The 12,154-nt window shown below is 41.1% G+C and overlaps 1 protein-coding gene across 1 annotated transcript; it reads left to right on the forward strand.

The window, feature by feature from the left end:
• Positions 1–7,660: 7,660 nt before the first annotated feature.
• Positions 7,661–10,443, forward strand: LOC120033474 (zinc finger protein 214-like). Its single transcript, XM_038979840.1, has 3 exons — positions 7,661–7,696; positions 8,356–8,938; positions 10,421–10,443. The coding sequence occupies exons 1-3, from the start codon at positions 7,661–7,663 to the stop codon at positions 10,441–10,443; spliced, it is 642 nt and encodes a 213-aa protein (XP_038835768.1).
• The last annotated feature ends 1,711 nt before the right edge of the window (positions 10,444–12,154 follow it).

The raw sequence follows: 12,154 nt of genomic DNA on the forward strand, positions 1-12,154 counted from the left end.
TGAGGCCAACTGCATGGAATGGCGTCGATTCATGCGGATGAATCGGAGCACGTGTCATACTCATTCCATGGAGGACCAAGTGTCTGCGGGTTTTCGCTCCACCCTTGTACTTGATTAATTAATTAAGGACACTAATTAGAAAGGAACTCCCCTCGTCTGATTGTCTAGGTTTTAATTGAATGAAGAAACGAAAACCTGTGAGGCTCGGCTGTCAATGGGATGAGTTTTACACCCCTGAAACAATGGAAATGGAGAGAGTTTGAGAAGCAACAGCTGTGCTCGAATGCGATCATTGTGGGGGACAGTTCTGATATGGAGCGGGAGGACGAGGGCCTAGTATGTGAATGGTCTGTAGTGGAAAGACATAGGAAGAACAGAGATAATGATACTGGAAGCAGTGGCGCATGTAGTATAGAAACTCTGAAGAGGCCCAAGGTAGGGAGCTAGAGTAATAATGTGTCACAGTGGAAAGTTGGGATGGTGTTTGAGGAGACCACAGGGCCTCATTTACACCCTATCTGATTAACCAAGGCCATAAAAGGAGAGGTGAAGTTAAACTGGGCTGCATCCGTGTAAATGAGAACTTGTTCTGAACTAGCCTACCTGGTTAAATAAAGGTGAAATAAAAAATGGTAGATTGTTAATATCTTGTGCTGGTCAGGTTCAGCAAGGGAAGATTCTTCAATTGCAAAATCATAATGGGATGAAGCTCAGAAGGCATGACCCTGGAGCTTATGCTAAATTGAAGGGAGTAATCTCTGAGGTCCCAATATCTATGTCCATGGATGATATTGTTAAAGAACATGTGAAGGAGACAGAGTGGTTGAAGCCTAAAGGTTGATCAGTAGGAAGAGGGTTAAAGAAGTGAAAGCTTATCAGTGCTGTTGAGGTTTGAGAAGGTTTTGTCTGGAAAAGTACAGAATAGGATTCCTTAGCTTCCATGTCAGAGACTTTGACCCAGCCTCATCAATCAACTATTAATCAAATGTATTTATAAAGCCCTTCTGACATCAGCTGATGTCACAAAGTGCTGTACAGAAACACAGCCTAAAACCCCAAACAGCAAGCAATGCAGGTGTAGTAGCTAAGTGGCTAGGGAAAACTCCTTAGAAAGGCCAGAACCTAGGAAGAAACCTTGAGAGGAACCAGGCTATGAGTGGTGGCCAGTTCTCTTCTGGCTGTGCTGGGTGGAGATTATAACAGAACATGGCCAAGATGTTCAAATGTTCATAGATGACCAGCAGGATCAAATAATAATCACAGTGGTTGTTGAGGGTGCAACAGGTCAGCCCATCAGGAGTAGATGTCAGTTGGCTTTTCATAGCCGATCATTGAGAGTATCTCTACCGCTCCTGCTGTCTCTAGAGAGTTGAAAACAGCAGGTCTGGGACAGGTAGCACGTCCGGTGAACAGGTCAGGGTTCCATAGCAGAACAGTTGAAACTGGAGCAGCAACAGTCAATCATCACAGTGTTTTTAAATGCCAAAGAATGGGACATGTAGCTGTTGAGTGAAAAGATGTGCCAAGTGGCTGGTCCTGTAGTAAGAGGACCTACTGTCAGACTGATTGAGCTTCCATGGCTGGTCCTGTAGTAAGAGGACCTACTGTCAGACTGATGGAGCTTCCATGGCTGGTCCTGTAGTAAGAGGACCTACTGTCAGACTGATGGAGCTTCCATGGCTGGTCCTGTAGTAAGAGGACCTACTGTCAGACTGATGGAGCTTCCATGGCTGGTCCTGTAGTAAGAGGACCTACTGTCAGACTGATGGAGCTTCCATGGCTGGTCCTGTAGTAAGAGGACCTACTGTCAGACTGATGGAGCTTCCATGGCTGGTCCTGTAGTAAGAGGACCTACTGTCAGACTGATGGAGCTTCCATGGCTGGTCCCGTAGTAAGAGGACCTACTGTCAGACTGATGGAGCTTCCATGGTTGGTCCCGTAGTAAGAGGACCTACTGTCAGACTGATGGAGCTTCCATGGCTGGTCTTGTAGTAAGAGGACCTACTGTCAGACTGATGGAGCTTCCATGGCTGGTCTTGTAGTAAGAGGACCTACTGTCAGACTGATGGAGCTTCCATGGCTGGTCTTGTAGTAAGAGGACCTACTGTCAGACTGATGGAGCTTCCATGGCTGGTTCTGTAGTGAGAGGACCTACTGTCAGACTGATGGAGCTTCCATGGCTGGTCTTGTAGTAAGAGGACCTACTGTCAGACTGATGGAGCTTCCATGGCTGGTTCTGTAGTGAGAGGACCTACTGTCAGAACTGGTCTTTCTACTAGTCCTGACATGGTTTCGAGGCCTATTCAGAAATCTTGCAACCATAAATGCACTGTGACAAAGGATACTTTAATATTGAATAATATGTACTTCATAGCTTTCATTGGTAAGGTTATCAACACTTGGATTGTGTAAAGCAGAAATACCAGGTTGAAAGTTATCTTGTAAACTCCAGCAGAGTTGTTGGGGGAAACAGATGTTACTGTCGGTATGGTTTTTGATAAGCTGGATAACCTGGGGGTGGATTGTCTCAGCATGATATAGACCCCAATGTTTGCAAACACAGAAATTGATCTATTGATACAGTTTATTGGGGGTGTGGGAGGGTTTTTGGGGAAGGGGAGGGTGTGGGTGTGGTAGAAGTTAATAGGGATTTCTTGGTTTATTTTCTTAGTACAGAATTAGACAGACATGGACCTTAAACGTTTGTTTGCGGACCGCCATGATACCATAGGAGGTCTGCATCAACGGACTTCAGTGCAGGTAGTGCCTCATCAGAGAGAGAACATTTCAGTTGCTCTACAGTTTTGAAGCTGAATGTAATGATTATCAGTTCTTTACATGTGTACTAATATTCAGACACATTCAGTTGTTTCTATATTTATCTATATTTCAGGGTTTTCACACGGGGCTTAAAGTAAATAAATATTAGTTCCTGAAAAAGTCCTTGAATTTGACTTGCCACTGTACAACCCCTGATAATTCTTACTATGGTGTAAACGGGAAATTTAATTGTTTTTTGTGATTGGAATAATACGGTGAAGACAAGGTTATTCAGGAAAATAGTACATAGTGCTGCCTAAAACATACTGCAACCTTGTACTAAATGGTTTTTTTTTGTCATTTATGCATTTATGTGAATCTAGGAAATCTACTATAGATTTAGTGCTCTTATGTTGTGTAATTTAAAATGTGTACTTTGTGTCTAATGTGAATGAATGTTTTGTCAAGGATTAGCTATCTGATCTACTGAAATGAGATAATTGAACAAGAAAAAAGAGAAAATATTTTTACAGAATAAAGTGCCAGAACTGTCAAGAAAATAACTTTTGTGTCCGTTTGTCTTTATTACTACAGGCCGACTCAGATTAAGTCTGAGGCCGGTAACATCAACAGTGAGGACAAACCCAGCCTGCCACTCTCCTTCCACACTGAGTAGAAACCTACAGTCACTGGGTCCTGATTGTGACAGTGGAGCCCAGTTTGCACTGCAGGATCCAGAGATGGCATCAGTGAAGCTGGAGGACTGCAGTCAAACACTGGAGCTGAATGTCAACATTAAAGATGATGAAGAAGAGGAGGAGAAGATTAGGACAACTGTTAGTCATGGTAAGAGCTGGTTCTATCTGTAAGTTATCTTCATAAATTAGACCTCCATAAGTTATGACCCAGTCTATTGCTAGGTTGAATTCTGTAATTCTGACATCACACATCCCTGAAAACCTCAAGACTTCACAGCGAAGCAAAACATTTAAAAAACTTGTAACGCCTGCCTTTGCCCACACATTGTCTCAAAAACGTTGAAAATGTTTAATACCCTCAATCACCAAGTTAGGCATACCTCATTTCAAAATAGGCCATGGCATCATCACTGTCAATATTGAATTATAATTTGTTTGCTGCACAGAATATCAGATCTCAACAACGATTGGAGAAGTGATGAACATAACCAGTAGACTACCACATCCTGATGATTTATATCTGATACATATATATTTAATATTTTCTATATCAAGTTGTAGAAACATCTGAAGGATGATCAATGGAAACAGGATGCACCTGAGCTCAATTCAAAAGTTTGGGGTCACTTAACACCAGTCTCAACGTCAACAGTGAAGAGGCGACTCCGGGATGCTGGCCTTCTTGGCAGAGTTGCAAAGGCCAGTTTTATTGCTTCTTTAATGAGCACCACAGTTTTCAGCTGTACTAACATAAATTCAAAAAGGGTTTTCTAATGATCAATTAGCCTTTTAAAATGATAAACTTGGATTAGCTAACACAACATGCCATTGGATCACAGGAGTGATGGTTGCTGATAATGGGCCTCTGTACGCCTATGTAGATATTCCATAAAATATCTGCAGTTTCCAGCTACAATAGTCATTTACAACAATAACAATGTCCACACTGTATTTCTGATCAATTTGATGTTATTTTAATGGACAAACAATGTGCTTTTCTTTCAAAACAAGGACATTTCTAAGTGACCCCAAACGTTTGAACAGTAGTGTATATTTAATATGTTTTATATATCAAGTTGTAGAAACATCTCAAGGATGATCAATGGAAACAGGATGCATCTGAACTCAATTTTGAGTCTTGTTTTTTTTTATAAATAAATTTGCAAAAATTTCTAAACTTGTTTTCGCTTTGTCATTATGGGGTATTGTGTGTAGAACAAAATGTGGAAAAAGTCAAGGGTTCTGAATACTTTCCGTGGGCACTGTCAGACCCCTTCCCATTTTTCCCATTTTGGTATGTTACAGCCTTTTTCTAAAATTGATTACATGTTTTTCCTCGTCAATCTACACACAATACCCCATAATGACAAAGCCAAAACAGGTTTTTAGAAATTCTTGCAAATGTAAAAAAATAATTGATAAGAATTGCTTATTTATATACATTTTCCGACCCTTTGCTATGAGATGATCCTTGAGAAGTTTCTACAACTTGGAGTCCACCTGTAGTAAATTCAATTGATTGGATATGATTTGGACAGGCACACACCTGTCTATTTAAGGTCCCACAGTTGACAGTTCATGTCAGAGTAAAAACCAAGTCATGAGGTGGAAGGATTTGTCCGTAGAGCTCCGTGACAGGATTGTGTCGGCACAGATCTGGGGACCCGATACCAAAACATTTCTGCAGCATTAAAGGTCCCCAAGAACACAGAGGCCTCCATCATTCTACAATGGAAGAAGTTTTGAACCACCAAGACTCTTCCTAGAGCTGGCCACCCGGCCAAACTGAGCAATCGGGGGAGAAGGGCCTTGGTCAGGGAGGTAACCAAGAACCCGATGGTCACTCTGACAGAGCTCCAGAGTTCCTCTATGGAGATGAGAGAATCTTCCAGAAGGAAAACCATCTCTGCAGGTCTCCACTAATCATGACTTTATGGTAGAGTGCCCAGACGGAAGCCACTGCCTAGTAAAAGGCACATGACAGTCCGCTTGGAGTTTGCCAAAAGGCACCTAAAGGACTCTGACCATGAGAAACAAGATTCTCTGGTCTGATGAAACCAAGATTGAACTCTTTGGCCTGAATGCCAAGCGTCATGTCTGGAGCAAACCTGGCACCATCCCTACGGTGAAGGATGGTGGTGGCAGCAGCTTGCTGTGGGGATGTTTTTCAGCGGCAGGGACTGGGTGACTTGTCAGGATCAAGGGACAGATGAACGTAGCAAAGTATAGAGAGATCCTTGATGAAAACCTACTTGAGAGCGCTCGGGACCTCAAACTGGGGTGAAGGTTCACCTTCCAACAGGACAATGACCCTAAGCACACAGCCAATACAACGTGGGAGTGGCTTCGGTACAAGTCTCAATGTCATTGAGTGGCCCAGCCGGAGCCCGGACTTGAACCCGATCAAACATCTCTGGAGAGACCTGGAAATGGCTTTGCAGAGACGCTCCCCATCCAATCTGGCAGAGCTTGAGAGGATCTGCAGAGAAGAATGGGAGAAACTCCCCAAATACAAGTGTTTCAAGCTTGTAGCTTCATACCCAAAAAGACTCAAAGGTGCTTCAACTAACTATTGTGTAAAGGGTCTGAATACTTACGTAAATGTCATATTTCAGTCATTATGGGGTATTGTGATGTCATTATGGGGTATTGTGATGTCATTATGGGGTATTGTGATGCCATTATGGGGTATTGTTTGTAGATTGATGAGAATATATATATTTTTTAATTTAACCAGCGCAAACTGGCTTTAACCAGAATAGTAAAAGGAGTGGGAGACCCCGGTGCACAACTGGGCAAGAGGACAAGTACATTAGAGTGTCTAGTTTGAGAAACAGACGTCTCACAAGTCCTCAACTGGCAGCTTAATTAAATAGTACACGCAAAACAACAGTCTCAACGTCAACTGTGAAGAGGTGACTCCGGGATGCTGGCCTTCTAGACACTATTCTGGTTAGAGCCAGTTTGCGCTGTTCTGTGAAGGGAGTAGTACACAGCGTTGTACGAGATCTTTAGCCATTTCCAGCTACAATAGTCATTTACAACATTAACAATGTCTACACTGTATTTCTGATCAATTTGACATTATTTGAATGGACAAAAAATTTGCTTTTCTTTCAAGACCAAGGACATTTGTAAGTGACCCCAATCTTTTGAATTTATTCATTAATTTCAGTATGCATATACTTGATAGCATTGGATAGAAAACACTCTGAAGTTTCTAAAACTGTTAAAATAATGTCTGAGTATAACAGAACTGATATGGCAGGTGAAAACCTGAGGAAAATCCATCCGGAATGTTTATTTTGAGGTCACAGGTTTTTTCAGTGCTTGCCTATGGGATATACAAATAGATAGGACCCAGATTGCAGTTCCTATGGCTTCCACTAGATATCCCCAGTCTTTAGAATGGGTTTCAGGTATTTGTAGTTTTTCCAAGGTGTCCCCCATTAGAAAAGTAGTCATGTTGCGTGCATCAACGACAGTGCGCTCTTCGTTATTTATCTTCGCTATTAAACACACTATTCTCCGTCTAAATATTATTGTTTATTTAGATATTAGAATACCCGAGGATTAATTGGAAACATCGTTTGACTTTCACTTTTTGGATTGGTTTGTGTGCATGTTGAATGAGTGAATTACTGAATCAAACGCGCCATCTAAACTGACATTTTTGGGATATAATGAAGGACTTTATCGTTTATCATTGTGTAGCTGGGACCCTTGGGATTGCAATCAGAGGAAGATCTTCAAAGGTAAGTGATTTATTTAATTGCTGTCTGATTTTGTGACGCCTGTGCTGGTTGAAAAAGTATTTTGACGTGGGGCGCTGTCCTCAGATAATCGCATGGTATGCTTTCTCTGTAAAGCCTTTTTCAAATCTGACAACGCAGTTGGATTAACAAGAAGCTTTTAAATGATGTAAGACACTTGTATTGTCATGAATGTTTAATATTACGATTTTTGTATTTTGAATTTTGCGCTCTGCAATTTCACCGGATGTTGTCGTAGGTGTCCCGCTAGCGTTTGGACATGCGCCCAAACAGGTTAACTAGGCAAGTCAGTTAAGAACAAATTCTTATTTTCTATGACGGCCTAGGAACAGTGGGTTAACTGCCTTATTCAGGGGCAGAACGACAGATTTTTACCTTGTCAGCTCGGGGATTTGACTTGCAACCTTTCGGTTGCTCTAGCCACCCGATATGACCAGAAGAGGAATGGTCACCGCTCTGAGCCTGGTTCCTCTCTACGTTTCTTCCTAGGTTCCTTCTTTCTAGAGAGTTTGTGGCCACTGCTTCTACATCTGCATTGCTTGCTCTTTGGGGATTTTAGGCTGGGTTTCTGTTCAGCACTTTGTGACAACTACTGATGTAGAAAGTGCTTCATAAACTACATTTCATTGACATGTATATCACACCAACTGACTGGTTCTTCTGATTTTCACACAGGATACCATGTTGAGACATTCTTTACATCCAGAGAGCAACAGCAGGAAGATCACAGAGCTAAGAGGTCTCACCACTGCCCACATTGTGGGAAGATTTTCCCATTTCTATCGAAGCTAAAAATACACCTAAGAAAACACACAGGAGAGAAACCTTATTCCTGCTCTGACTGTGTGGCGAGTTTCTCTCAACTTTCCGACTTAAAATCACATGAACGTATACATACAGGGGAGAAGCCTTACGTCTGCTCTGACTGTGGAAAACGTTTTAAAACATCAAATAAGCTAAAATCTCATCAGAGAACACACACAGGAGAGAAGCCTTACGTCTGCCCTGACTGTGGAACTAGTTTCTCTCACCTTTCCAACTTAAAAACACATGAACGTATACATACAGGAGAGAAGCCTTACTCCTGCTCTGACTGTGGAAAACGTTTTCAAACATACGCTCAGCTAAAAGTTCATCAGAGAACACACACAGGAGAGAAGCCGTACGTCTGCCCTGACTGTGGAACTAGTTTCTCTACACTTTCCAACTTAAAAACACATGAACGTATACATACAGGAGAGAAGCCTTACTCCTGCTCTGACTGTGGAAAACGTTTTAAAACATACGCTCAGCTAAAAGTTCATCAGAGAACACACACAGGAGAGAAGCCTTACGTCTGCCCTGACTGTGTAACTAGTTTCTCTCACCTTTCCGACTTAAAAACACATGAACGTATACACACAGGAGAGAAGCCTTTCTTCTGCTCTGACTGTGGGGCGAGTTTCTCTCAACGTACACACTTAAAAACACACCAACGTATACACACAGGAGAGAAGCCTTACGTCTGCTTTGACTGTGGAAAATGTTTTAAAACATTATATGAGCTAAAATCTCATCAGCGAACACACACAGGAGAGAAGCCTTACGTCTGCCCTGACTGTGGAACTAGTTTCTCTCACCCTTCCACCTTAAAATCACATGAACGTATACACACAGGAGAGAAGCCTTTCTTCTGCTATGACAGTGGGGCGAGTTTCTCTCATCTGGGCACCTTAAAAACACACCAACGTATACACATAGGAGAGAAGCGTTACTTCTGCTCTGACTGTGTAAAATGCTTCAAAACATCAAATGAGCTAAAAGTTCATCAGAGAACACACGAATGAGAGAAGCCTGCTTACGTCTGCTCTGACTTTTGGGTGAGTTTCTCTCACCATAGCATCTTAACACACCAATGTATACACACGGGAGAAGCCTTACTCCTGCTCTGTGGCGGGGTGGGCGTGTAAGTCAAACGTCTAACCAAAAGCTGCGTGTTTGAATCTTATCAAGGAGGACTTTAGCATATTAGCTCATAGCAACTTTGTAACTACTTATTACTTTTTAGCTATGTTAGCATGTTAGCTAATCTTTTCCCTAAACCCATTTAACTCTACCTTAAAACTTCTTAGGGCTGCAATCCCGGAAACGGGATCGATATGACAACAGCCAGTGAAAGTGCAGGGCGCCAAATTCAAAAAAACAAATCTAATAATTCAAATTCCTCAGACATACATGTTTTATACCATTTAAAAGGTAATCTTGTTGTTAATCCCACCAAATTGTCCGATTTTTAAATATGCTTTTCAGCGAAAGCCCAACACAATTATGTTAGGTCACACCAAACCACAATAAGCACAGCCATTTTTCCAGCCAAAGATAGGAGTCACAAAAAGCACAAATAGAGATAAAATGAATCACTAACCTTTGATGATCTTCATCAGATGACACTCATAGGACTTCATGTTACACAATACATGTATGTTTTGTTTGATAAAGTTCATATTTATATAAAAAAATCGGAGTTTACATTGGCGCGTTACATTCACTAGTTCCAAAAACATCCAGTGATTTTGCATAGCCACATCGATTCAACAGAAATACTCATCATAAATGTAGATGATTATACAAGGTATACACATGGAATTATAGATATACCTCTCCTTAAAGCAACTGCTGTGTACGATTTTTAAAATACTTTACTGAAAAAGCAAACCATGCAATAATCTGGGACGGCGCTCAGAACAATAGTCAAATTAGCCGCCATGTTGGAGTCAACAGAAACCGGAAATGACATGATAAATGTTCCCTTACCTTTGATCTTCATCAGAATGCACTCCCAGGAATCCCAGGTCCACAATAAATGCTTGATTTGTTCGATAATGTCCGTTATTTATGTCCAATTAGCTACTTTTGTTAGCGCGTTTGGTAAACAATTCCAAAGTCACGAAGCGCGTTCCCTAAAAGCTGACGAAATGTCCAAAAGTTCCGTAACAGTCAGTAGAAACATGTCAAACGATGTATTGAATCAATCTTTAGAATGTTGTTAACATAAATCTTGAATAACGTTCCAACCGAAAGAATTACATTGACTTCAGATGAGCAATGGATCAGAGCTCCCTCTTTTATGTGAACGCACGCGCATGGTCAAAGAATGGTCAGGTCATGGCAGACCTGACTAATTCCTCTCTCATTCGACCCCCCCTTCAGTTCTACAGACGGTTGACATCTAGTGGAAGCCGTAGGAAGTGAAAACTCATTCATATCTCGCTGTGATTTCAATGGGATCTTGGTTGAAAATCAACCAGCCTAATAATTTCCACTTCCTGTTTGGATTTTGTCTCAGGTTTTTGCCTGCCATATGAGTTCTGTTATACTCAGACATAATTCAAACAGTTTTAGAAACTTCAGAGTGTTTTCCATCCAATACTACTAATAATATGCATATATTAGAAACTATAATTGAGGAGCAGGCCGTTTACTCTGGGCACCTCTGTGCACCTTTCATCCAAGCTACTCAATACTGCCCCTGCAGCCACAAGAAGTTAAACCCCTCACCCCTAACCTAGCTAAAGTTAGCAAGAACAAATTGGAATTCGTAACATATCATACATATTACAAGTTCGTAACATATTGTATGAATATCAATGCGTAAAATAACATTCGAATTGTAATTCATAACATACGATACGTCGTATTATACTGAATAACAATCTAAACGCAACAATTTCAAAGATTTACAGTTCGTATAAGGAAATCAGTCAATTGAAATAAATGAGGCCCTAATCTATGGATTTCACAGGACTGGGCAGGGGCTCAGCCATGGGTGGGATTTGGGAGGGCATAGGCCCACTTGGGAGCCAGGCCCAGCCACTCAGCATGAGTTTTTCCCCAGAAAAGGTCTTTATTACAGACAGGAATACTACTCGGCGCCCCCCCTCCCAGACAATCCTGCAGGTGAAGAGGTCCTGGGCTGCCGTGGTTACATGTGATCTGCAGTTGTGAGGCCGGTTGGATGTACTGCCAAATTCTCTAAAAGGATGTTACAGGTGGCTTATGGTAGAGATATAAATATTGAGTTCTCTGTCAACAGCTCTGGTGGACATTCTTGCAGTCATCATGACAATTGCACATTCCCTAAACTTGAGACATCTGTGATGTTGTGTGGCCTTTTATTGTCCCCCAGCACAAGGTGCACCTGTGTAATGATAATGCTGTTTTATCAGCATCTTGATATGCCACACCTGTCAGGTGGATGGATTATCTTGACAAAGGCTGAAATGCTCACTAACAGGGATATAAACAAAGTTGTGCACAACATTTGAGAGACATTAGCTTTTTGTGCATATGGAACATTGCTGGATTTTATTTCAGCTCATGAAACCAACACTTTACATGTTTAGTTTATTTTTTAGTGCAGTTTATTTACTGTGATAGTCCAATGTAATGTTACCTAACATACTAAATGGAGTGGCATGGATATTTTTTATATAATATAATACGTTTTGCTCTGAGACCAGGTTGTCCCTCTGCAGTATTCTGTGGGAAGGAGCTAGTATACACTTTTTTTTTTTATTGATCCTTTGTTTAACTAGGCAAGTCAGTTAAGAACAAATTCTTATTTACAATGATGGCCAAGGAACAGTGCCTTGGTCAGAGGCATGACAACAGATCTTTACCTTGTCAGCTCGGGCATTCGATCTAGCAATCTTACAACTTTATTTAATGAGACACAGTTTATGAAATGAATACATGTTTATTAATTGTCTTTAAAACTAGATTAGTTATTTTAGTTACTGATCATGAATGTGTTTGGATAACTGCATTGAAGCAAACTTTATTGATCTGCCAATGAAAAATAAAGTTATATGAATATGTACTGGTCAACCTCTTCTTCTCTTTAGTATTCAGTTCTTCATATTAGATCTGACAGTATGAATGGTT

Source organism: Salvelinus namaycush, chromosome 40 (assembly GCF_016432855.1).
Source record: "Salvelinus namaycush isolate Seneca chromosome 40, SaNama_1.0, whole genome shotgun sequence".
In the NCBI taxonomy this organism is placed as follows: domain Eukaryota; kingdom Metazoa; phylum Chordata; class Actinopteri; order Salmoniformes; family Salmonidae; genus Salvelinus; species Salvelinus namaycush.